Source organism: Prinia subflava, chromosome 3 (assembly GCF_021018805.1).
Source record: "Prinia subflava isolate CZ2003 ecotype Zambia chromosome 3, Cam_Psub_1.2, whole genome shotgun sequence".
Classification (NCBI taxonomy): Eukaryota; Metazoa; Chordata; class Aves; order Passeriformes; family Cisticolidae; genus Prinia; species Prinia subflava.
The window spans coordinates 5,726,505-5,754,216 of record NC_086249.1 but is presented as its reverse complement, the minus strand read 5'-3'; the positions used below and the strand labels follow the sequence as shown (position 1 = coordinate 5,754,216).

The window sequence follows — 27,712 nt, the reverse complement described above, 5'->3', positions numbered from 1 at the left end:
GCCGCCCCGGTCCTGGCGCAGCCCGCTCCCGGACCGCTCTCGGAGCCGATCGCGGACCCGGAGCTGAGAGAGTTCCCGGACGCGGACGGACGGCGGGACGTGTCTGTGCGGCGGACGGACGGACGGACGGACGGTGGCGGCGGGTGAGCGCGGCCCGGCCCGTGTTTTGTTTCCGTTTCTCCCCCGACGGCGATCCCATTTCCGTTTCAGGTTCAAACAACGACACGGAGGCACCGCGGGAAGCGGGGCCTAGAGGGAGGTGGCGCCTCGGCAGCCGCGGGGAAGGGTCCCCGGGTTAAGGATCGTGTGATACCGCCGCGGGGCTCGCGAGGCCTCCCCGGCGCGGGAGAACTTATCTCCCCTTATAAAAACCTTGTTTAGGGTGAAAACGTAACAGGATGTGGCGTTTTGTGATTCTCCTCTTGCAGTGGTGAGAAGCCCCTCAAGTGATGTGTCCAGTTCGGAGCCCCTCTTTCCGCGAAGGACGTAGAGAGGCTAGAGCAAGTCGAGGGAAAGGCAGCGGCGCTGGACAAGGGTCTAGAGCACAGGAGGAGCTGGGGGGACTCATCCCGGGTAAAAGGAGATCCGGGGAGGAGATCCATATCTCTCTTTACAATTCCCAGACAGGAGGTTGCAGCCAGGTAGGGGTCGGGCTCTGCTGCTCCGCAAATCAGTAATAAGAGTCTTAAACTGTGCTAGGGGAGATTTAGGTTGGACACCTAGAGGAATTTCTTCACTGAAAGGGTAATTAGACATTGGAACAGACAGTCCAGGGAGGTGGTAGAATCACCGTCTCTGGAGACGTTAAAGGAAAGACTGGATGTGGCACTTAGTGCCATGGTCTAGTTGACATGGTGTTCGGTCATGATGATCTCAAAGGCCTTTTCCAACCTGATTGATCCCATGATCTTCCATAGTTTGCTTCCTAATGTTCGGGCAGGTACATCCTGCACAGCCACAGCTTCTATTTTGGCTTTATTTGTGCTCCACTGTCTCCATCATTAAACTGAACTGGTTCATGAGTCGTAAAAGCTGATCTGTAAAAAACAGACTATCTGCTATGTTACCTGCTTTGTGTTGGTATTTATAATTTGGGTAATATGGATGGATAGGAATCATGTGCTCCACACACCAGAGCTTCTCTGGGGCACAGATAACCCCAGTGACTGGGCTTCAGTATCAGCTGATTATGTGTATGAGCTGTAGAACTGGACCCCATTTCACAATTAGCTGGTAGAATACATAACATAATTCTGTTTTGAGAGTTTGTGCCTATTTCAGAGTGGACTCATTCCTTGCTTAACTCCTTGTTTTCTAGGGAAAAGATAGATATTAAACAGAACAACGGGACTACTCTCTTTACTGTAAAAGATACTGGAGTAGCTCTGGGCTGTCATACAAGGGAAGAAGGCTCTGTTGCCTTCTTTTATGTTAGTGGAGGTCAGATTTCTTCTTGGCTATCAGGTAAGTCTTAGGGCTTGTTAGGTTGAAGGAAAAAGTAGGAACAAGCAGAAATCAGTAGGCTGAACCTTCCAGGAATCAACCACAGTTTTTATGCTCCTTTGAACAAATGCTGCTTTGTAGTGTTCCTGCCAAATGTACCCTCCAAGCAAGCCAGGCTCTTCAAGCCTTCTTGTCTCAGTAGCCTTCAGGGAAGGGTAAGGCATCTCAGTCCCATCTGAACCTATGTTCACTTTCAAACTCTGCATCATCCTGTAGGAACAAACTGCTAGACTTCATGTGAAATGTATATATCATAAGAAGTCTCTTTATGCTAGTATAGGGAAGACTGAGTAATTTTCCCCTTTAGGCTTCTAGGAACTTTAATGAGTTTATGTGTTTGCATTATGTTGTTCTTCTTTATTCCCATCTCCCTTCTTTGTATTTGTGCTCAGCAGAACCATCTTTCTTCCTCTTTGTGTACTTGCTCTTTGTGCACACGCTCTTTGTACCTAGGTTTCTCTTTCCTGCCCCTCCAGGGATTAAAAAAAAAAAAAAAAAAAACCAACAAAACAAATCCTGAGAGATTCAATCACAAACTGCCTTTGAAGAGGGAGTGAACAGTTACTAGTCCAGCTGCCAGTTTGGAGTCTAATCCCTAGGGACTTCTAAATGTCTTACCTAATTTTGTGCTGTTACTATGGGCAGTAATATTTTATTACTCTGCATCACTCTGCATTTAGCCATATTGAATATTCTCTGCCAGAAATCTATCAAGATGATGAGTTCTTACTGTAAATTTGCACTGTATTTTCAGTAAATGAAGTATGAATATGTCAAACAACAGAAATCCCAGCTTAACCCCTTTGTGACCTTACTGGTAAACTCCCTTCATCACAAAAAAAGAGATAATTTACCTTTGTTTTGTGTTTTTAATCTGATTGCTAATACAGAAAAGACATTCACCTTTTTATATCATACCACTTTGTGACAGAAACAGGAACACAGCATTAACACACTGAAGATCATGTAGCAACAGCCGCTCTTTATTGTTCATCAGCTCCTTTTATAGAGCTTCCAAGTTTCCCGTGCTTACAGACGTGATTGGTCAAGGCTCTTAACTCTGCCTAGCTCAGTGGCCAATGATATGGGTGTATCTGTGCTTCAGAGGGGTTGGCTGAGGTGTTGTGTCTGGGGCCTTTTTTGCTTTGAGCTAGGCTGGTCAAGCTGGTATCGATTAAGCCAAATCATCTGTCCAGATACAGTCCAGCTATATCTGTCATACCAGTTTGCTTCTTTGGGAGTTTTCAGTAAGAGACATTGCTCAAATCTCAGTTTTGAAATATTTTTTAATAGTCTGACAGATCACCTGTAACCACACAAGTGTCAGTGCATTCAGATATTTAGGCCTGTCTACATTCTTCAGAAGTTGTGTTTCAGTCTTTTACATTTATCATGGCAATAATAGGCAAGATTAAGTGATACAGGAATTGGTCTCTTGGGGCCCTGTTCAGTGGACACTACACTGGTCCTTTGGAGATTTTCACAGAGCCAAATCTGGAACGGGTTCTATGTTTCCTTCTAGTAATGAGATATTGATAAGGTCATTTTTTTTACTTCCTAGCCTTAGTAGCTTCTTACAAAATGAACCATATGCAGCACTTGATTTCTTCACAACTGATCTTACAAAATAGTTTTTGAAGGAGATGATGAGTAGTTTGAATTTCTTTAGACAGTTTACATAGTAGCTGTAAAACATAATTGGTTACTATTACTTCTGAGAAGTTTTAAGGATTGATACATATCCTTATTATCTTGTCTTTGGTAGATATTCTTGCCAATAGTTGGGTTTGGGATAGAGTAGTACCTGGGAAAGGATGATTCTAGGATGGAGATGTTGGTGACCTCTTCTATTTTGGATATATAAAATGTTTTATTTTTTCACCAATGTGGGTTTTTTTTCTTCCTCTGTGCTTCTACTTCCTGCTTCTTTTCCTATGAGTTGATGATGTTATTTATTGTACATTGTTAATATAATTGGGCCTGGTTTTTATCATATGAATTTTATAGTTATGGTATATGTGCTGGTTAGTGAAAAACAGCAATACCAGACAAATTATGTCTTTACAGATCAAATGCTGTAATTCTTTGTTTTCTAGTTACGTTCCCAACAGACTCCAGTGTTCTCCAGGGCATGAAAGTCTGCAGTGTTAGTGAGAATGTCATCACAGAATAGCTTTTCCTTTCATGACTAGCATCTTGCTTTAGTTTGGGACTTCACAAGATCTGTTTATTGTGCTCATATCATCAACCATTCACCTGTGGGAAGCATGGGTGGAAAGATGGGGTAGTCAACAAACACTTTGTTGTTGACTTCTATTTGCTTATTAAGAAATCATGGATCTTCTCCCTCACTGCCTCCTGCAGCATTTCACGTAATAAAATGCTGCTTAAATTTATAATCATCATTCACTCATGCTAGGAAGGTAGTTTGAATTTTCAGATATGCTTTGCTGTAGGTGGCCTATAGCAACAAAAACAAAAAATCCATGAATTTGGATGACTGCAAGAGAATCAGGCTTTATGCTCTGTGCAAATGTCTTAATAGTCCCATGTTTGCTCCTAGAACATTTGTTTGCAGACAGGTATAGTAATACATTTTGTGAAATCTGCATTAGCTTTTGGATTTATCTTTTTAAGATGAATTCTTGGCTTTAAAAGGCTGTTCTGGTACGGGATTTAAAAATTGTGTGATAGGACACAAAACATTGTCTAGTCATGTTGGTCTGTGACTTACACAAAAAATTTTTTTCTGTTCATAGCTCTGTTCTTGAGACATTGCAGCCATGACTAAGAGAGAGGCAGAGGAGCTGATAGAAATAGAAATTGATGGAACTGAGAAACAGGAATGCACTGAAGAAAGGTATGTACTGTCTTTGCCTTTTGGGATCCTTAAGCAGCAATTAATTAATTAATTAATTAATTACTTTTTCTGTTTCTTATCTAATTAAATGGTGGTTTTCCAGAAATTGAAATGTATCCAATGTAGGGACTCAGTATACTGCTACCATTTTCCTCAGCCTTAGTTACCTAAATCCCCAACTGTTTTGGTTACCTCTTGCTACATTATTAGTACTTTACTTTTCCTATTTTAATGTCTGTAGTAGTATGTCTGTGTGTGTGCTTGTTCTTGGGTTGAAAAATGTAACCAAAAGTGTGTATTCTATTTCCATCTGTTGAAACTGGTTGGGGGATACTGTTCTTTATCTCTTGTAACTCTAGGGGGGGAAGAGGGCAGATGCCTTCTGTTAATGGGACAATTGATAACACCAGATAAGGCAGTGCCTTCTTATCTCTTCCTCCACCCATCCTCCTCTGAGGGACATCACCTGTGAATGGGCCATTCAAGGCCTCTCACATGACTGATAACATCACCTCATTCCATTGGGAGATGCTCCACTCAGTGGGAGGAGCCAAAGCCTTTCCACCGGGATAAAACCAGCAATCCCAAACACTAATTCAAATGGTTTTCCACTGAATTCTCTGAGGAAGACTGGACCCATCTCACCAGCACTGGACCCTTTTTTTCTACAGGATCATTTCTATTTCACAGAACATCTGTTACTGCAGGAGGACTTATTTGGACTGCTTCCAACATCCTGACAGCAGGGTGTGAGGTCATATCTCTGACTCTGTCAGGGTTTTCTAGGACTTTTGTTTGTTTGCTTGTTTGTTTTTTTGTACTACTGCATTTGTATTTTTTAATATTCCTAGTAAACAACTGTTATTCCTATTACCATATTTTTGTCTGAAAGCTCCTAATTGTAATAATTTGGAGGGAGGGGGTTTTTACATTCTCCGTTCCAAGGGAAACTCCAGTTTTCCCTGACAGATGCCTGTCTTTCCAAACCAAGACAGTGCTGCAAACCTTTCCACTTCAGTGGATCCTTCTGTAATTGAGATGAACCTTTCTATATCTCCAGTCCTTTGCTTTACTGTTATACAGGATTTATACAGGATGATTTGTTTTTAATAGAGCAGAGATCAGTGTCAGGTATCCTGTTGTTCAGGCCATTGAAATTGTACATAGTGAAGTAGGATACCCTCTAATTTAATTACCTCAACCTGGATTTTTAGTTTCCAATGCTTCCCTTCTAATTTTCACTACTATGTGTGGAAGATCAGACAATCAGTTATTGTGTAGGATAGATGCTCAGAGCATCAGATAATGTGTTGCAATCTGGTCTAAGCACGGAAGAGCAAAGAAACTAATTCTCTGTGAATAAAACAGATCAAACCCAGAAAGGTATGAAATATACTCCAAAAGTTGATTAAAACCAAATGAGGTTAGATGTTGATACCAAAAAAATGATATATTTTATTTAACATTTAAAGAGGTAAAGAGAAAAGAAAGGAAAAAGGAAATAGAAAAAGAGGTGGGGGGCAGGATCAGGGAGAGTGACAAATATTAAGTAGAAGCATATCATCCTTCCAAGTGTCGCAACAACATCTCATTGCTCCCTTCCATCTGGTCTTGGTCATGAGGGTTCCCACTAAAAAGTATAGAATCCAATGGATTATTATACTTTTATATTTCGGCAGGTGGGAAGACACAGGTACCTCCTGGGGGGCGCAGATTTGACACTGTCCCTTGCAAGACTGTGGATCTGTTGCATCTTGTAGTATCACGTGCAGTGCTCTGGTGCAGCATCTGGGGACCCCTTTGGGGGCAGCCTTTGATGGGCTGTGACACCCCCTCTGTTGTCCCTCACGTGGCTGGCCCTCACACAGATGTGGCCTTCCAGGGGTGGGAGACCCCCAGCTGGGCCAGTCTGCCCAGTGGAGGATGGGCGTTCACTGCATCTGGCCAGAGGCCGTGCCACACACCCAAAATGTCTCCTCCTTCCCCCCTTTGGTGTAGGGATCTATGGGAGCCCGGCAGCAGAAAAACCTGGGGCTGTGGCCTCAACTTCAAAAGTCCTGGGCTTAATCCTCTTGTGAATGTATTCTTTTACCCCACCTCAAACTTGAGTCACTTTATCTTGTCTCTGTTAACTTGCAGTCAAGGGCCTCAGTCCAGAGGTGCATTCAGAGTGCGCTGGTCTTGGATGCAGCTCTTGTTACCCGCCTTTGCTATAATAGGCAAAAGTATTTCATAAAGATGTTTAAGCAATAAACCATAACATTTCAGTCTCTGACAGATAGAGAGAACTGAGGCTGGTTAGGTTAACTACTCTTTAAGAACCTATTCTGGAGAATTGACTCAAAACCACTTACTAGTTTCTTACTGTTCTAATTTCTTTGTGTATTTTTACCACTGACAGACTATATCTGTGTGCATTCTGGTTTCCTTCTGTGTAAATGAAGAGAGCCCAACTGCTAAGGTCATTGTTATAACATGAGTCCCATAACAGTGACATTTCCAAATGCCTGTGCCAATACTGTCATTGTTGTAGTGTGGGACAACCATGTCATGTGACTAATAGTTCCTTCAAGGCTCCATGTTGCTGTACTTCCTTCTGGTTGTCACTTTTATGTGTTAAGCTTGTTATTCTTGTGCTGACTGGTGAAAAGACATGGAAAGTTGCTGTGTATGAGTGTGAGCATTTTTTTCCTTCTGTTTTCCTTCTCTGTTAAGTTTCTGTGTTTGCTTTTAACTTGGATATATTTTAAATGCAGTCCAGGCAAAGCAGTGGTGGCAGAGTGAAAGAAGAGTTACCCAACCGTAAAATTAATGAACTCAATTCAGTAATCGACTCTGTACTCAAACAAAGAGTACTCAAACTAATACTGCATCATATTAAGATTTCAGAGTCAGTATTACTTTTTGTCTAGTTTACTTCTAACTTGTATTAAGCTTTCTTATACCTGCTCTATTAACATGTAGGTAATGACTTACTGTATTAATTTGCTATTTAAGCATCGTCGAGCAAACCTACACCACTGCAGAATTTGTGAGTCAGGCTATTGACATCAATGAACCAATTGGAAATCTTAAGAAGTTGCTGGAACCCAGACTGCAGTGTTCCTTGGATGCACATGAGATTTGTCTGCAAGATATCCAGGTAAATTGAAAGGTTATGAAAGATTTAACTTCATAATAGAGAAATGTTTTACATACTTTTTCCCTCTTTTCCATTTTATAGAATTCATGCTTCATGTGAAATATTAACTACAATTATGAGTTTAATTTCATGTCAGGTTCATTATAATCAGACCATGTAATATATACGCACTTGTTCAATGTGAATACAGTAAAAATATTCTTGGAGTTCCTGGTGTGAGGTTCATAAACCACCTTGCAAGTGAAAGAAGAATGAGGGCGATGACCATACTACTTTCTTTTGAGGTAGCCCACATCATTTGTTGCTGCTGAACTTCCATGAGTTTAATATTATTTTGAATATAAATGAGAAGGTTTCTATATACGTATAGTGTATACGTAGCAAAGCATTACTCAAGAAATCCACCCCTGTTTTTACAGGCATTGCCACATGTTAGACAGTATAACTGTTTTGCATTTCATTTACCTATGTGTTTTATTTGAAGTTACAATCAGTCATCCATGGCTTTTCCAGAAACAGAAATTCTTATAAAGATAAGAATTTTTATGAAGTTGTTAAAAACTCAGAGAAGGAACTGTAGATAGTTTTCAGGTAGTGAAGGTACCTCCCCATATTGCATTGCTTCTTTTAGATAAAAAAATGTTCCTGTAGGCAAAAATATCTTAAACAGATTTCAAAATATGAGCAAATCTTTTTTGCTATGTGCTATTGTCTAGACAGTACTAAAAATATTTACACAGTCCTTCAGAAAATTTGCTGCAGGCACTAAGTGTTTCTGAAGTTTAAAGGAGAATAAGTTTGTTGTAACTGTGAGACTAATACATATTCTTAATTTTTTAATTTTTAATGCTTTTATCAAGCTGGACCCAGATCGAAGCCTTTTTGATCAAGGAGTGAAAACAGATGGAACAGTGCAACTCAGTGTGCAAGTAATATCTAGACAAGGTAAGCAGTTACATTTGTCTTCTGTACAGACAAAGTAATATTGTAGAAATGCTTGTGAGGAAACCTGATCTTCTATTCCTAGTTGTAAAATTGAGGAAATCAATGAATGGGCACAGAGCTTCAGAATGTCTTTTTCATTGTGTACTGTAGTTCTAAGTAGTAAAATTAAAATAAATGTCAGGGAATTTCAAATCATTTTTTAAGTAACAAAATCAACACAAATCCAGAACCCAAACAATTCTGTGTTGAATAATGTCTATTACACTATGAGGTTTTCCTCAAGGTCGAGTAATTACTCATATCAGACCAAATATCGATGCCTGCTAAAGATTTTTGTGTAGGCAGGTGACAGTTTCATCCCTGTGAGGTGAGTGAACTGGTGTGCTTTAGAAACAATTACATTTTGAAAGTAAATGTTGCTAACTGAAGATCCTTGTCAAGGTTCAGGATCACTGCCTAGTGTCCGTTTTCTTTGGATGAGAAGTCAGAATAAACCATTGTGTCAGAGGAACGTTAACCAGTTGGATACGGATTTGTTGAGGCATAGTTTTTAGTTGTATTACCTGGTGTGACAGGATTTCCCCTTGTCAAATTCTTAGGAACTAGCAGCTTCATTGTTTTGCTTTTTGTCCCAATTTTCTGCTTTGCCCCCTCCATATATCTTGATTGGAAGGACAGCCACCACTCTTCAAAGACAATGTACCTGTTGGGCTGTGGGAACAGCTACAGGTGTTTATTTCTGTATTTTTAAACAGGGACAAGTTCATACAGAGTAGATTAGTTATCTCTTTTGAGTTACATCAGCAAAGCAAACAAGCAAAATTTGGGGAGCACTTTTTGTTTCCTTGTGGCTTCATTGGAGGTTAAACTGAAGAAAACTTTTTTGCTTTGTATTAGCAGTCTTCAGTAAGACACAATTTGCATTTAATGCTGAGTGTCAGGTGACCAGTGCCAGGTTGAATCCTCAGTTCCCCATATGTAATGTACCTTTCTGCTTATAAAATAGAATGGAAATATCCTTCAGGGAACTAGAATAACTGCTCTTAATTTGTGCCCAGTAACTTCTAGTATTCAATGCTCAGACCTCTATTTTCAAAAGGATGTGAATGATGAATATCTTTACTGTCATCTTCCATGTTCTTCCTGTGTTACTTTTTTTTCCCTTTAATGCAAAACCGAGGTTCGTGATCCTATAGCACAAGGAGCTTCTTGCTCTCTGAACCGATCACACCTCTCTCTCTCTCTCTCTCTCTCGTAAAAGAAACACTTGAATATTAAGTATTTCTGTATCACTTTGGAGCACTCTTCAGTGTTGTTTTTCAGACCTTGATACTTTAGTAACTCATAAGAAATCTGTTTGTTGAAGGCATGTAAAATATGGCAGGGCAGAATATCAAAAAACAAATAGCATGCATATAACAAAAGGAAGATATTTAGATCACTAACAGGAAAATGGACTTGTTACTCTTGAGCATAGTACCCCTTTGAGCCAGATGGGAAAAAACGGCTTGTTAACTCCATTGTCACATTTTAGTTGTGTGAATGAGGTTTTGAGAGATTCTCAGTTCACTTATGTTTATTTTTCCCTAACTTGTGTAATGTATAGAATTCAGCTAGGAGTAATCAGTGTGGTAGATTGCATTCTCTTATTTCTTGAAAGAAAAGCTGTTATGTCAGTTCAAATGTTCTACCAAATTTAAAACTGGCTTTAAATTCAAAGACAATATATAGGGAACTACAGCTCTTCTTCTATAGTTGAACTTGAGTGTAGTTCTTTTATAGCATTTCATTCTACAGCAGGTAAAATACCATTCCTGTTTTTCATTTTACTAGTAAGACTCTTATAGTGCTCTGCCTTGCCCTAACTCATTTCCTCTGGTTGGAGGAATGGCAATGTGTGTGGTTTTCCTTCCATTGTGAGAACAGCAGCTTTGAGTGCAGCCCAGTTCTCTACTGCTCTGAACTGGGCCTCTTGCATATCTGTGGAACTAACGTGTTCCATTGTACGTCAAAGAATTTGAAAAAAAAGCTTTCATTATGAAGACCTTCACAATAAAGTATTTTGGGGATTTTTTCTGTACTAATTCCTGAAATAAGTAGTCTTTCTTATTTTTAGTATGTAAAGGAACAAATCATAAGTGTAACGACACTTTCTTAGATTAAAGATACTGTTGGACAGGTATCCTGTCTCTGGCTGTGGTTAATACTAGAAATTTCAGGGTGGGTAAAACCAAGCAGGCTGCCTGTAGGTCAGTCATCACCCCAATATATTCACTGCCTTCAGACAGTTGGCAGTACTGTCAACATCTACACGTGTCTTGATTGCTCCTGTCCTGAAGCTTTGTATTGCTTGTACCAGTTTAAACTTCTGGAGTGTGTGGCATTGTGTTCCACAACTTGGGTGCTTGGGTGAGGAAGACTGGTCGTGTCTTATGTGGTAGATAAAGGGAGAAGAGATGTGAGGAGATATGCAGACAAACTCAGGGAGTGAATGTTGATCTAGTGTAGCAGTAAGTTAGACAGCAGACTGTTAATTCACATTTTTACTTACAAGGCAAGGTGTTTCCTCTACAGAGACTCATTGCTTTGATCTCCATGTTTGTATTGTGGATAAAGCACAAAGTTTTTTTGACATGTATTTTTATGACACACAGTGATTTTTTTTGTTGAGCAATAATGAACTGTACTTCTCTAGAAGCTCTTTTCTTTATTTTTTGAAGATCAAAAATAGAATCTTAACCCTTAGTGGCTTCCCTTACCCATTTTCATATGATTTTGAAAGAAGCCTGTGTTGTGCATGTTAATTTTTCATGGGCTAGGTAAAACAATCTCCTAAGTAAGATATTTGTTTGCTTTTTCTTCATGTTTGCTTCTCATCTAGTCAACCACTTACTGGTTGTAAACATCTCTTCTCATGTCCTTGATTTCACATTGCTGAGTTTTGTACTCTAGGGTCTTGGTAATGTTTGTTCCCTTTCTAATATTTTTTTCAAGCTAAATGCTTTTTAAAATCTAGAGGAATACTTGTCTGAAAAAGACTTGTTTTTTCTTACTTGTAATACATACTTCATTTGTTTTCCCTTACAAACTGCAATGGGATTGTGGATTTAGTGCTTAAGGCTGTTACCTGTAGAACCATCTCGTGCTGTGCTTTAATATAGATTAGACAGGAAGGACACAAAGTAATCTTTTATGGTACAAGATACTGAAGTTACTCTGGCCATATGATGTTCTGTGAGTCCTACTTTCATCAGCCTAACCACAGTCAAGCTTTTCCAACTCATGATAAAAGAGAATTGTAAAGATTCTTTCTTTATGTGAAAATATGTTTGATAAAAATCTCTTAAAATAAGTGTGGTTGTTGGCATTATAGTAAAAATTGTATGTCACAAAAATTGAAATAATTTTGAAAAATATTCTGTACTATGTCAGAAATTTGGTGAGGCACCAGCTGGACAAAACACCTCAGAAGACAACAGAGAAGGGGTTTATACAAAGCATTAGTGAATGTGTTTTGTCTTGCTGCAGTATAGATACAGACATACCTTGTTCGCTCCATGATCTAATATCTGAAATGACAGACATGAAGCTGAAACATGAATAGCTGTTGAGGCCTAAAATGGGAAGAATTTTTTAGGTTTCTTTTAACTTGCTGTTTAACACACTGCCTGCTGCAAAGTACTGAAAGAAAATGTTAACTGCTTTACATAGACCCCAGAGATATCAGAGAAGTATTGTAAAGGCTGAAAGAAATGCTTTATGGTTGGAATAAAGCTGGATACCTGTTTTAGGTCCTTTTGGAGGTTGCCTTTTCTATTTGTTTTGGGTTTTTTTATTTGGTATATTTCTTACAGACCAAAATACTCGTACTTTATGCTCTCATGCTGAACATTCTGTTCAAGATCTGTGAAATAGATCACTTAACTAAAACAGGAAGCTGTAATACTGAGGGAAGAAGGAGGGACAGCTTTGTTATTCACCTTACTAAAGCATATGCTCTTTAATAGAGTATGTTGTTCTAATTAAGGACACTCGCAGAAATCTCATGGCACTTTTGTGTCCTGCTTCTTTCCTTAATTTGCTGACCCTACTAATCAGAAAGCATTAAAAAATGTTTTTGTCATATTTGCATTACTGTTTTTAAGTTTTGTGTTGTTTCCTTGCTTAGGGATAGAGCCCAAGTTGAACATCCTGGAAATTGTGAAGCCTGTAGAGACTGTGGAGGTTGTGATTGATCCAGATGCTCATCATGCAGAGGCTGAAGCTCACCTTGTTGAAGAAGCTCAAGTGATAACCTTGGATGGGACAAAACATATTGCAGCAATTTCAGATGAAACGTCTGAGCAAGTGACACGATGGGCTGCAGCACTGGAAGGCTACCGGAAAGAGCAGGAGCGCCTTGGGATACCTTACGGTAATAGTGCACAGCTCTTTGGCTGGGCGCTGGGCTCTTATGTTCTGTATAGGGTTGGTGCTCAAGGACCTTGGAGAAGGTTTTTTAACGTATGGGTTAGTGGTATGTGGTGTGGGTACAATGCAAATATCTGCAAAATAATCTGCATAAAGGAATTGTAAAATCATGGAATGGTTTGGGTTGGAAGGGACCTTAAAGACCACCTGGTTCCAATCCTCTGCCATTGGCAGGGACAACTTCCACTAGACGAGATTGCTCCAAGCACTGTCTGGCTTGGCCTCGAATACATCCAGGGATGGGGCAGCCACAGCTTCTCTGTGCACTGTGCCAGGGCCTCACCACCTTCATAGTGAGGAAATTTTTCCTAGTACCTAATCAAAAAAACAAGGAGAAGTAAAATTAATGCTCATAATAGTTTCATTAAATGAGTGCTTTTGTGCTGTAACTTACCTTGTAAGTGCAATCTTTAGAAAGCAGTTCTCTTCCTGCCCTCCTCAAAAATGTTTGTATTAGTGATAAAGCTCTTCAGGTGTGTGTGGAATTGAACAGACTCAGTAGCTGGTGTTGGGGTATTGCCTGTAAATTTGCTGAAACAAAATGTTCATGGACTGGAGGATGCTGAATATTCTGTTTAATCAGATTTTGTATGAGAAGCTGTACTGGACTTCATCATACTGGAGGAAGATGATTCAGAACTGAAAATAAATATTCTTCTAAATGATGATTTTTTTTGACTTAATGTTGTTACTTAGCAGGTTGCTCTTCTACTGTTAGTTTAAAAAACATCTCTGAATGTCTGTTTAGGATTGATCTGGAACTGTGGGATGTAGACCTATATCATGTTTGGGAGATTATCCAGCTGAATTGCTTCATTTGACTGGCAAAAATGTACTGTCAAGGCATATTCAGGAAGCTGTTCTATACAAGCAGACCTGTAAAACCGGAATATATTTGGCAAGGAGGATGTTTGGAAGGGTTTAAGAATTCCAGTCAAGTCAAAGGTCTTTGCAGGACATGTATCTTGACAATATTTTGAGCATATTTTTGATAACTAATGCAAAGGCTTTTTCATTAGTTTTCTCATTGGTAAGCACTTCAAAAATAGTTTTCCTCATGTTATCTCTGTTGATAATTGGGGATTTGATGTGGAATGTTTGAAAAAAAAGTGAGGGATTATCCTAAGCAGACTAACACTTTTCATCACACTCTCACATTAATATTAGAAGAAAATTACTGAGACAAATGTTATGTTGAAGAATATTTTTAATAAACGTTAATAATATTGATGCTTTAAGAAAACTCTATAACCCACAACTGTAGCTTTAAAAGTTTAATGATTTTTGGGCCATAAGAGTGCAGATTTTTCAGGAAAATCATGTTAGTTCATTATGACAGAGATCCATGGATTACGAATAATGGTGTTCTCTTACTATCAAAAATGTGCTAAATTGCACTCCTAGAAAGAACATTTTAAACGTTTTCTGAGTAGACATTACAGGGACTTTGATTGAAATAAGGTGCCCCTAAGTTCTACATTATAATCCAAAATTATTTCTTGAATCTTTTCAGAAGACAGGATAGGTTGATGTAAAGAGTCAAGGCTAGTTAATAAATAATCATCCAGAAAAGTTTTTGTTATCTGCATCCTTACAGGCTTCTCTACTTTGCTGCAAATTGAAAACTAGCTTTTAGCAGGTCTTTAAAATGTTATGGCCTTCTCTTTATGTTATGGTTTGAGTGGGTTTTATTAGAGATTATAAATATTTTTCTGTTGAAAGTATTTCTACTATTAGAATCCAAATGTTTGGTACCCAGAAGGAAGGAAAACATTAATTGTTGTGAGAAATAAATGCAGAAAACCAAGCATCAGAAAGAAAGCTTGGAAACCACAGAAGTCGTTAGAGAAAGTAATGATTTTTTTTCCTTGCAAATTGCGTTTGTGAGAACAAACGAATAGCTTTTTAATGAAAGTTCACTGCTGCTGATGTTTGATAGATCAACCCCCTTGTGGTGTCTTTTGCCACAGGATTGCATTGCATTGTTTTAGGGAGCATTAGTGAAAAATTATGCCATGTAGCTGTCCTTTGTTAACCAAAATTAAATTTGTAGCTCCTAGATAAATATTTATAGACTTAGGATACTTTGCTTTCTTTAATTCTTTATTTTCTTAATTTTTCTGAATTCTTGATTTTATTTCTTTTAAATCTTAAAATAAAAAATAGTCAAGGTAACATCTGCTTGGGATATTAGAATTTAAAAAAGACATAATCACTCTACTCCAGTGAAAAGTAGGTGTTCCTACTTTAGTTTCTAGTTCTTACCTGTTGACATATATTAAAATATATTGTATACAACATTCCAAAACTTGGCTGAAAAAGTCATGCAGAAGCAATCACTTGCCTCCAACAGGCCAATGCTCAGCCAGGCTCTATGCAAAAAAAATGGTCCTCAGTCTTATTGCTCAGTATTCCCTGTAGTGTGGAATATCCCTTTGGTCAGCTGGAGTCAGCTGTCCCTCCTCAGTTTCATGTGCACCCCCAGCTCCTTGCTGGGGTTGACTGAATGAGAAGCACAGAAGGCCTTGCATTGGAGTCCAATAGTCTGACCAGGTTCTTTTAGATATTCCATGTGTGGAGGATGTAATATTAAATATGTAATAGGAATTATCAAATTTACTTGAAAATCATTGATATTACATGGGATTTCTGGTTTAGTAGAGTGATATAAGGTACATTAAAACCCAGCATAAAGGTTAGTTATACTTAGATGAATACAGCAATTGCAGAACATTACACAATCCCAGTCTCAATCCCAACAGGATTCCTGGTACAGGTGTCTGTAATATACTCACCATCATGAGGTTAGGTGTCCCTAATGGCCAGGAAGGAGAACATCGTTTGCAGCCAACTCAAGCCCATTGTTCTCTTCAAAATTCTCTTGCTTGTTTTGTGGTTTATGTTCTCTGTTGTATGTTGGACTGAGCCACATCTTCGTGGCTTTTGCAAGCATTTCTCAGCAGTAGACAGAACATTTTAGTATGTTACTAACAGTGGTTTGGTCACCAGCCTAAAGTACGACACAATAGAGACTTCTGGGGAGAAAGCCAGTGGTGGTTTTTGTCAGCAGAAACTGAGATGATGTGAATAAGTTTACAGTGAAGTATTTTGTCATAATCACAAACTGATCGACATTTTTGAAGAAGACTATCCTTCTTTGGGAGAGAGTACTCTTTTTTTTGAAGCTGAAGACCTGTGGAAAAAGAAAGTGCTTTTTTTCCGTGTGTTTAAGATATGTCAGGCATAGTTCTGATGTAAAAACTTTCTCTAAAATAATCGCTTTTTCACCCTTTCCTTCACCCCACCAACCCACACCATTCCATCACCATTTGAAGTGCAGTCACCAACTTTCCAGGCAGATTTGGTCTCAGTAATTTTGCTTCTTGATGCTGTGTTTTTTACTCTTATGGAAGTTATTATATAATCACGGAGGAACTTTGCAGCGTATGGTGAGGTGACCTGCAGTTTCATCTGTCTTTTCTAGACCCAGTGCAGTGGTCGACAGACCAGGTGCTCCACTGGGTGGTGTGGGTGATGAAGGAGTTCAGCATGACTGACATCGACCTCAACACGCTCAGCATTCCTGGGCGGGACCTCTGCAACCTCAGCCAAGAAGATTTCTTCCAGCGTGTCCCACGGGGAGAAATCCTCTGGAGCCACCTGGAGCTTCTTCGAAAGTGTATGGCAGTTTGGGTTTTTTGGGTTTTTTTGGGTTGTTGTTGTTGTTGTTGTTTGTGTGTGTTGGGTTTTTTTGGGGGGGTTTTTTAGACTTTTTTCTTGAACTATGAAACCAATTTTGAGCAGTTATTTTTCCTTTACTTAATGTTGGGGGTAAAAATTAGGGTATCAATACAAGATAAGAGGATGTATTAGAACGTGCTGCCATGAAACATTGTCTGCATACTAAACACTGCATTTATCATTTGTCTTTTATCAAATCTCATAACTGGTAGATGGTAGTGGTTGGTTATTCCACCTTTGATTTTTATAAAGCTTCATAGTTTGTGCATCTACAGAATTTGTTAGTTCTATAATTAAATATTGATTGTGAGTTATTAAATGTACATTTCTGTGTCATATAGAAGTGGAGATTATTAAGCACAGGAAGTGAAATCCTTAGTAAACAACACAGCTGCTAAGTGATGCATTGTATGTGCATAATACAGTAACATATATGTGCATTTCAAATGTACCATGGTTGGATGTAACTTGCCAGACTAATAACTATTTCCATCTTCATTTACATGATATAACTGAACATTTTTGGGGATGGAGAATGCATAAGGTAGTGGAAATTTGCCGTGTACACTCTTCTAAAACTTGAATGACAGATGCTAAATATCTCCACTTGTAAGACCATGAACTGTACATGTCTCTTGCAGACTGATAGCAAATTTTTTTCTTTTCCTCCACAAAATATTAAAGTTTTTGGTCTTCAGGTGACTTATTATTTCTGGGTTAAATATAAACCTGCTGGGTTTTTTTCCAACTTGTAGATGTGTTGGCTAGCCAAGAGCACTCTGGAGAAATAGCAACTGTTACAATTGATCAGCGTAAGTACCTCTGTCAGCATTAATTCCCATGATTCACTGTTTGCAGATTTCACATTGTACTGTGGTTCAGCAGTATTCGTACAACATTTAGAAAAATCACTCGAGAGAGTATTTTTCCTTGGTGAAGGGAGGAGGACCTATTTTAAACTTCAAAACATAACGTTGAGTTTCTCTGTATTTTGGCTGGAAGGTAGTGTTTGACCTGAACTATGGAATTTTATAACTTTAATTTCGAATGGTAGATTTTCCACTTTCTTGAAATAAGCTGTCTAGAATACATATTTGAGGTTTTTAGTTGTTTCAGGGCTTTAAGTTATGTATTGCATTAATGAATGGATCTATTTAAATACTAATGTCAAATAAAAACGTGTTTCCAAAAACAGAAGGGTTTTGTGGAAGAAATGACTTGCTTAGACACCAGTATTAGAAATAGTACATTAAAGTAACTTTCCAGTTACTTGAAGCACATTCTTTCAGCTAAGCAGTGTCATCAGTTATTAAAATGAATCAATTTTCAGAAGACTTACAAGCATCTTATATGTTAAATAGACTGTTTATTACATCCTGTGCTTGTGTCTAGTTAAAGCCAGCTTGAGTGGGGCATCTGCAACTTCCTACACCACTGCAATAGAAGGTGTTTGCTGTTTGAATATCAGGAATGGAGGTTGTGCAGTGACTGTAGAGAAAAGGACATTAGGGCAGATCATGTGGGAACAGCATGAAGATGAAAACAAGGGCTTGAGAGAGTTTGGGTTCTTTTTGTAGAAGCATGTAATATGCATGATAATAAACTAAAGCTGCTGTTTTATCTCTAATGTGGCATTTCTGCAATGAGTCTAAAATGACAGTTTTTGTATAAGAGGTAAAAAGGTCTTTAAATTATGCTTAGGATTGTGACTTAATGCATTGTGCCTTTTTAGCAAAGGAAAAACCTGTTATGATGATACAGGTAATAAATAAAGTATGCCTATTTCTGTGCCAGCAATTTATAATTGATGTTCTGTAACATTCTCTGCTCTACAGCTGTGCAGATTATACCAGCATCTGTACAGCCTGCTACCCCAACCACCATCAAAGTGATAAACAGCAGTGCAAAGGCAGCTAAAGTACAAAGAGCTCCAAGGATCTCCGGGGAAGATAGGAGTTCCCCTGGGAACAGAACAGGTATTGCCTCCATTATTTTTACATGCTAATGCACTAAGCACTGACCCATTAATTTGAATTACAGTTTGGTAAAACATGTCTTTGTAGCTCCAAATGTGAGGTGTGTAGGAGTCTATGTGGTGTGAAGGGAGCCGTAGGTACAAAAATCTGTGGTAAGCACAGGCAGCCCTGGCAATTTAGTCAGCTCATAAAAGGACCATGTCAACATGACACTGCAGTTTTTCCACCCTGCAGCAAATAAAATGCATACATTCCCCCATCACTTAACAGTCTATCCTCTCAAACCACTGCATAGCATTTATTCAGGCTTTTAACGACTTTCTGTTTGCAGAAAGGGAAGAAAATAAACTCTGTATTGTATAATGTAGCCTAGCTGCTACTTGCACTGTCTGTTGTGCTCCTCCTCTGTTTTTCTCCAATCTGGTGACTTCAAAATTTATATAGTTTTGTATTTCTTCTTTAGTTAAATGAATGCATGTCTGGAAAACTGCACACTAAATTTGCAGTTTAATTTTGGAATTACTTAGGGTTATTTGTATATACTCTTTGATTATTGATTTCTTTATTCTTGCTGTCATTTTTGTTTTGCTTCTCTTTAATGTTGTGATTTTTTTCAAAGGACAAGTTGAAGTGAAACTTACTATTCCTGTTTTAACAGGGAACAATGGCCAGATCCAGCTATGGCAGTTTTTATTAGAACTTCTCACTGACAAAGATGCTCGAGACTGTATTTCTTGGGTTGGTGATGAAGGAGAGTTTAAATTGAATCAACCTGAACTAGTTGCACAGAAATGGGGACAGCGCAAGAACAAGCCCACAATGAACTATGAGAAGCTTAGTCGGGCTTTGAGGTAAGAAAGTTAAGGAGCTCATGGGATATGATTTTCTTTCATTTGGCTACCTCAGTTTTAATTAATATTATGCAAAATTTGCAACTGTTTTAGTAAAGGCATAACCAAATCTTATGAAGCTGGTCCTTGCAATGAGATCCTGCTAGTCTTAGGGGAGAGGTATTTGTTGGGCTTTTTGCCTTTGTTTTGATTTTTTTTCTTCATTTTTAAAGAAGCTAGAAGAATAACTTCTTGAAAATAGATTTTCTTTTTTCAAGATGGTTAATTTGGGTCACTCACTTCTAGAAATATACCTCTTTTTTATTTATCTTCAATATTTATGCTTTTAGTACCATGCCAAACAATATTGATTATTGGTGAAAGATACAAAAATATGTGAATTATTAACTTATTTTTTTGTTCTGCTGCCCATGTTCTTCTTGCTCTTCTTATGGAATAAAGCAGATTACTTCTCTCTAATTGTTAGTGGTTTTCTGTATATAACAACCTTTTCTAAATTTAGATATTCATTGTTTCATTTCATTGTTCTTATTGTGTGGATTCTAAATTGAAAAATACAGTTGACAGCTATGTTTCAACAGCTGCAATTCCAACATCACAGTGATCTGAAGAAATGGAAGTGCTTCCGTGTCTTCATTTCATTGTGATTTTCTAGTTTGACATTGATAAAAGAGACTTGTGTTATTGATTCACTGTGGATGAAGTACTTGAGCAGGGGGAGGAATGCAAGTACCTGAATTTTAGACTACTTTTCCGTGGTTATTTTAGTCTCTGGAATCATTTGAAAATTCATCTACATTCTTTGAAATCATTGAGAGTGAACTTCTGATTTCTTATTCTGATATTCTTAAATATATTTCTCTTGATTTGTTTTCAAGAAAGATGTTTTTTGCCTAATCCTGCAAATTATTCAGGCTGATTTAGAAATTCTTTTTGTATGAGTGAAGTTGCATTTTGATTGAGGCCTGTGTTTTACTTAGTAGCATTTTCACTTTTGGATATGTGTTGTTTGCTTGGTTGGTTTTTTTTTGAAGTAAACTCCTCTAGTGTTGTATAAAAATATCAACTTCTATTTCAAAATACATCTGTAAGAAATTATGGTTAAGTATCCTATTCTGGCTTTCTTTACCCTTTTAGGGAGGATTTAGATAGTATTTGACAGGCAGGAAATACACAGCTAAACTGTACCCTTTTGTTTGTCTTAGAACTTCTTTAGGCACGGTATTGTGGATGTTGGAATTTTGTGTTTGAAAGACAAGTGGGAAGATTAATGAAAAATAAGTATTTTGAATGATACTAGGTTGAAAAATTAAAAGATGCAACTTGTAAGAGTTCCTGAGCTTCAGGTCACTTAAAGTAAGGACGAGCACTGGTAGATGCTTACTCTCATGCTTTTCCTTAGGTGTTATGTTTCGGTCTGTTGGAGTCTCTTCCTGTTCTAGATGGTCTGTCTGGTCTTGTATGGCTGTTCTTGCATTATTTGTATATTAATTAGAATGTTAATTTTTTTCATAGAATCACAGACTCTGTTGGGTTGGAGGGGCTGCAGGAGGTTTCTAGTCAAATCTCCTGCCGAAAGCAGAACTGTTCCAGTACAGTTCCTCTCCAGCCTGTATTGTTCCAATGCTATTCCCAAGTTTCCAACCTGTGTATCTGCGAGTCTGTGTACTAAAGGCATATGTGAAAACCTGATACATAAAAATTATGTAAACCATGCTGATGTTTTCAGGTTTCATCAACAAGCTCCACAGAAGATGCCAAGGGCAGCTGAAGAACTTTGGAATAATTCTTATCAGTGGGATATTAAACACCAGTTTGCATAAATCACTATTAGTAAAGTTTTACATTTATATTTATTCACAGAATTACAGAAATCACATTTGTCAAAGTGATGTCATTTTGGCAGCTGCATCAATATTGACATGTTTTCTAACAGTTTAATGTCTGAAGGGATATTTAATGCCTCTTGCTATTCCTGTGATAAACACACAGCTAAAGTTTAATAAATGATTATGTGTTTTGTTTACTAATGTATTGAAATCACTGTGTCAATTATTGATTAATACTGGAAATCATGTTAGTATTATTGAGAAATATGCTGGCTCTTCTGCCAGCTGTCAGAAAAGCAAGCATATAGACACCAGGGGAGAGCAGCAGAAAGGGATGAGCAACTTTTTTTTGTTATACATATCTTGGTAAATCTTTTAAAAATCCAAGTCTGTTTAGTTATCCAGTAGGGAGGTGAGACTTGAAGAAAAATAATTCATCCATCTCCTGTATTCTTGTGAAACAAAGTTTCCGTGTGTCTTGAAATGTTCTGGGAACTTTATATACTTGAGGGGTATTTCATTTTATTTCTTTTTATCTTTCTTTATTTTTGAGTAGGCAAATGCTGTAATCAGAAATGCTTTCAACATAATATAGAAAATATCCTCTTGTCACAGTGGCTGATTCTAACTTGAATGTTTCAAGCATGAGATGTGGGAATCCTGCATATTTTGGACATTCGTATAAACATGATCTAATTTCTTGTGATCCTTTTCCTTTCTGATCATATCAGTAATGTGGATTAAATAATTTAAAGTATATTCGGTTTTTAAAGCATTTTTCCACAGCATTTTTTGAGACAGGAATGATTATATGGAATTGTACAGTAAATGTAAAGGCTTGTGCAGAGTTAACTAACTTTTAAAAAATGATGACCACTGCCACATGACATATGCTATGGCCGCATATTACAAACTGTGTTTTTCTGCAGGTGCTTCATAATGCCCCGAGTGAGCAGAGTTCTGTTTCTCTATGTTTCTCTATGTTTCTCTATGTTTCTCTATGTTTCTCTATGTTTCTCTATGTTTCTCTATGTTTCTCTATGTTTCTCTATGTTTCTCTATGTTTCTCTATGTTTCTCTCCGTTTCTCTATGTTTCTCTATGTTTCTCTCCGTTTCTCTATGTTTCTCTCCGTTTCTCTATGTTTCTCTCCGTTTCTCTATGTTTCTCTCCGTTTCTCTATGTTTCTCTCCGTTTCTCTATGTTTCTCTCCGTTTCTCTATGTTTCTCTCCGTTTCTCTATGTTTCTCTCCGTTTCTCTATGTTTCTCTCCGTTTCTCTATGTTTCTCTCCGTTTCTCTATGTTTCTCTCCGTTTCTCTATGTTTCTCTCCGTTTCTCTATGTTTCTCTCCGTTTCTCTATGTTTCTCTCCGTTTCTCTCCGTTTCTCTCCGTTTCTCTCCGTTTCTCTCCGTTTCTCTCCGTTTCTCTCCGTTTCTCTCCGTTTCTCTCCGTTTCGTTTCTCTCCGTTTCGTTTCTCTCCGTTTCGTTTCTCTCCGTTTCGTTTCTCTCCGTTTCGTTTCTCTCCGTTTCGTTTCTCTCCGTTTCGTTTCTCTCCGTTTCGTTTCTCTCCGTTTCGTTTCTCTCCGTTTCGTTTCTCTCCGTTTCTCTACCTTTTCGTATTCAAGTAAGAGTCTGCCCAGTGTTCCCACACACAAGAGACGCACCAGAGACACACCACACATCATTGCTCATCCTTCCTCAGTTCTGCCCAGTAGAGTATTAAAAGACTCTACTTCAAAACTAAACATAAGCCATCATTCCACCCTCATGGTTATTCAACCATGAACCTCAGAGTTCATTCAACCCTCTGCAACTAAACCTCAGTAAGAGGCTGAAAGTACTGGACACCATTCCACAACAGTTCCTTTAACTGGGGCTGAGGTGTTTTGGAGGACAGGGCTGACATAGAGTATTGCTGAGTGGAAGCTGTAGTAGCAACCAAGAATAAATAGAGATGTAGAGAAGGAAACAGGAGTTGAGGGAGGCAGGTGGTAGTTTGAGGGGTAGAGTGAGGAGAAGGAGTGAAAAGGAAGCTTTTTTATAATTGTATGTCATTCAGGAGAAAGCTGAAGGAGAGCTTTAGCAAAGAAACCATATTGTCTTTACCCACAGAGCATAATAAGCTACTCTGACACTTCCTGTACTCCTTGACAGACTGCTTTGGCTTCTCTCAAGATCTCAATAATCAACAGGTTTACCAACATTGTTTTCTACACAGCCTGTCTCTCATCTTTCTTTGGTGCTGCTGCTTAGGTCCTGACCCTCAAAAGTAAGAAATTGAAAGGCTTTTTTTCCAGAGCTTGAGATGTCTGAAGAATCTGCTTGGTTTCTTAGTTACTTACCTCTTTTCCACTAGAGCTGGGAGTAAGAAATTCATCTTTTATTGACTTAATTTTGCTAGTGAACAAGAATCATCTTTGCTTTATGAACATGTCACAGGATTGAGTTTTAGACAGTCAAGAGATCTGCGTTCATTTGTTCTACATTTGAGTGATGGTTTTGAGGAAATTATATTGTGTTGGTTGAGTTATTATTTTCCAAAGTTATCACAAGCTTGTCAAGCTCATCAAATCCAAGTTACCTCCCAGTCACTTAAGTTCCCTTAATAAGAAATGTGATACACATTCTATCGAAGCTTGTTCTGAGAGAAGAACAGCAACAAAACTGCAAAATTCTAAATTCTGTATTACTGGTGTGACCTAAACTGTCTCTGGAGTGGAGGGGGATCACGTAGACCTTGTTATCTCACTACATTTCTGCCCAATCTGATAATTCTTTTGTCACACAATTTAAAACATATTTATAGTTAGAGAATTCATTTTAGTTGTAAATAAAGGCTAAGATGTAGTTTTGACAGCATATAACAAAAAACCAACTAAACAAACAAAAAAAGCCCAACAAAAATGAAAACTAAGCTGACAAAACCCCACAAATCCAACCCATACCTTTATAGTTTTATTTCCATCTTTGAAGACATTGTAGAGAGAGAAGCTGCTTTCATATCATAGAAACTGCTTGGTAATTTTCGACCTGTTTCCAGCATTAATTTTTTTCTTCAGAAAAGCAAAGCAAAGGACAATAATGTGGGAAAAGACAATATTTTCATATTAAGGCAAAGAACTATATATAAGACATCTTCCCTGCCAAGCTGTTTTTAAACTGCTTTAAGGCTTATTCCTGATCTGATGCTTCCAATGGCCTGCAAAATAATTACTGCGTTTTGTTTCTCCTTAATATTCCAAGGTACAGAGACAATTTCCAACACTTCCCTTTTCTCATGTAAGAAAATGGCTAAAGCATATCTTGATATATGAAATTATGAGAATCTCAATGAGAAAAAGAATAATATTTTAGCCTCTGGTAATCTTAAGTAAATAATGGATGCATATGAAAATTACAGATGCTAAAATTCTCTGTTGCTGATTTCTTTTTTGCAGGTATTACTATGATGGAGACATGATCTGCAAGGTGCAAGGCAAGAGATTTGTGTACAAATTTGTGTGCGACCTGAAGACTCTGATTGGGTACAGTGCAGCAGAGCTGAACCGCTTGGTCACAGAATGCGAGCAGAAGAAACTGGCCAAGATGCAGCTCCATGGCATTGCACAGCCAGTTACAGCAGTGGCACTGGCTACAGCATCCCTGCAAGCAGAGAAAGATAATTAAGCAATGGGAACTCTTAACTGGGAACCTGAGGCCTTTCCTCTATAACCAGAGCAGTTGATGCTCTTACCTTTATCGGAATTGGAAACTTATTTTGTTTCTTGACTATACAATATAGAGCATGAATTTCTGTAAAGAACTCAGACTCACATAAATTTGGATCTTTTAACAGCACAAATTTTAATGTAAGTTAAGGGACCACCCCAACTTCTGCAGCTAGTGAGAGGTGGAGCTACTCACTGCTGTGACCACAGCTGTGCAAAGTAATTTCTGCAACAGTTTTAACAAAACTGAAGTCCCTGTAGTCCCCAGGCTGATCAGTTGTGTGAATGCAGCCTTTTCCAGTCTTTTGTTCTCTGCTGAACTACCAAATAGCATTTGATGCTTTCAAAGTTTACAGTATATTCATTATTCTGTTAATCAAGTGGAGCTGAAAGACATGTTAAATGTTACAAAGCATCAAGTTCTTAAAATAGCTTCTGTGTTTAAAAGAAAAGGAAACTTAAGAGTTGACTTAACTGGAGATCAGTGCTGAAGAAGGAGATCCAGGTTTAAATATGGCTTAGGTGAAAAGCCAATTATGAGTATTTCATTGTAATATACGCATAATATACATATACGAGGGCAAATATCTGTTTTGAAATACGTACTTGATGTTAGCCATTTCACAGAAAGCTAAAGTGAACTTCTTCCCCCACTGCCATCCCCCATCAGGTAATTCAAAAACTTGAAATAACAGCCCTCATCCAAAGAGTGGATTGTTTTGGTGGGGAGTATTAATGCTGTGTTCTGCAAGGTGCTTATATACCTGCATGGTAGTCAACCTTAGTATCTGAAGACTTAAGGTAATCACAGTCAGTACTCCCAGATTAGGAACAGAAAGCAAATTGAAAATAGTTTTACAGAGAACTGAAGTTTAATTTTCCAATCATTGTACAGTCTAACATATTACCTAAAAAGAAGTACTTTTTATTTAAAATTTAAAATTAAATTCTCTTTGAATTTCAAGTGATGTTTTTGAAGCTTCTTAAGCCAAGTGCATGCTCCAGAGCTGGGTGCAATTTGAAGTCTGGATGATGGGTCAGAAATAATTGGGATGTATCCTGAATTCTGAGCTACTTAGTGCTTCTTGCAAACTTAGACATGCAGTAAAAAAAAGTAAAAAGTAGGCTTCAGCTTTTGATTTTCCATATTGGTGCCTGTTAGACTGCTTCTTTTGATGTCTGAGAACGGTGTGATTTGGGGACTGCTTTTGCCTCTTCATATTAATAAACAGCATAATTACTATGTCACCATTGATATTCACCAACTTTTTATAAATTAAACCCTCTCTGGTCACACTTAACCATTACAAGGGAAGACCTTTAATTCTGTTAGGTGTCAAGCTACTCTTAAACCTTAAATCCAAAGTCCTCGAACAGTGAGGTTCTGACCATAAAGTGTGTTTGTGCTGAGCAGTGAGAGCACTGAGCTGCTGCTCTTGAGCGGAGCAGGAATGGTTACACTTGCAGGCAAAAGGCAGAGAATACAAAGACTTGTGCGTATCCTAAAGATGTGTTGCAGACAAGGATTTTGTAGGTGGATGATCATCCACAGATAGTTTTTGCTTGACTAGAAGTTTTGAAATAGTTCTAACTTGTGTTTTTTCATCATTGACACGACTGTAAAATCAAAGGTTTTTTGGTGGATTCTTTTGGTAACTCTTACTGTCGTTTTTATCCTTGAGTTCTTACAGCACTCCATCTGCTGAGCATGCTGATGTCATTTTTCTTCTTAAAAAATTGTATGCCCTGAGCAAAAATTGTAAATGTATCTGTCACAAAAGATTAACATCACTCCTTTTCTTGCTGTTAGAGTTGATGTTACTGATTGACAAGTGTTAGAGGTGGCTGGTGCAGGCGATGCAGGTTTGCTTACCAAGAATTACGTGAAGCTGGTATTTGAGGGTAGCAGCTCTGCATGGAACAATCTTCTGTGACTACACACAAGTCAAGTACAAGTCACTAATTCTAGTTAGCAGAGTTCTTGAGGTGTTTTTTTAGTTAAAATACAGGATAAAACGAAAAGAATCTTAAAATACCAGCTTTCTAGATCAAATTGAGCTGTGGGTAAACACACAGCAAAATTAAAAAGTAGTATTAATACTTCATTCCCCTGCCTCTTCATGTTACATAAGTCCCATGGGGGAACCTTCTGCTCCCACCCTTTTTGATTGCATCCTGTTGTTGCTTTGCAGTCTTTCAGTAGAAGTAATGGTCCTTGGGTTCTTTGTTGTGGCTCCATCTGCTTTTCCACCATGTTCTAATTAGTAAAGAAAGAATCTTTCAAGCAGTATAAAATTACTATCACGCTCTCTGTAGTTGAGGGAGAAATCTGTGACTAACTTGATGTCTTCAGTGAAACAAAAGATATAGAATATATTGTCAAAGGATTTTCTGTTGCTGCCAGAAAGAAAACAGAATATTCCCAATTTTTGTAAAACAGAAGGGATTTTGCATACTTTTTTCTCTTTAGATAAAGACCCTTATGCTCTGCTAATAATTACATATTTCTTTTGTGGTTTGCTTTTTTTTTTTGTAATTTTACATGATGCAGTTATTTTCTATTTTTACTCTGAAAAAGTATTTGTGCATAAAATGTCAATATAGTAAAATAAAAATACTATACAGTTAATTTGCCTTCTTCATTTTTCAGACATTTTTTATGTCTTTCAAGGACAAGCAGTTCAAA

At 38.0% G+C, this 27,712-nt stretch overlaps 1 protein-coding gene across 4 annotated transcripts; it reads left to right on the top strand.

The window, feature by feature from the left end:
* Positions 1–4: 4 nt before the first annotated feature.
* Positions 5–27,655, top strand: GABPA (GA binding protein transcription factor subunit alpha). 4 transcript variants are annotated; one of them, XM_063393861.1, is made up of 10 exons: positions 5–143; positions 4,263–4,363; positions 7,361–7,505; positions 8,366–8,450; positions 12,619–12,864; positions 16,405–16,599; positions 17,417–17,473; positions 18,497–18,637; positions 19,296–19,488; positions 24,757–27,655. In XM_063393861.1, exons 2-10 carry the CDS (start codon positions 4,287–4,289, stop codon positions 24,983–24,985), a joined length of 1,368 nt encoding a protein of 455 aa, XP_063249931.1. In that variant the 5' UTR covers positions 5–143; positions 4,263–4,286; the 3' UTR covers positions 24,986–27,655. The 4 variants fall into 4 exon arrangements, with proteins under 4 accessions (XP_063249931.1, XP_063249932.1, XP_063249934.1 ...); XM_063393862.1 differs by having other exon boundaries at positions 129–430; XM_063393864.1 differs by lacking the exon at positions 5–143 and adding an exon at positions 459–641.
* The last annotated feature ends 57 nt before the right edge of the window (positions 27,656–27,712 follow it).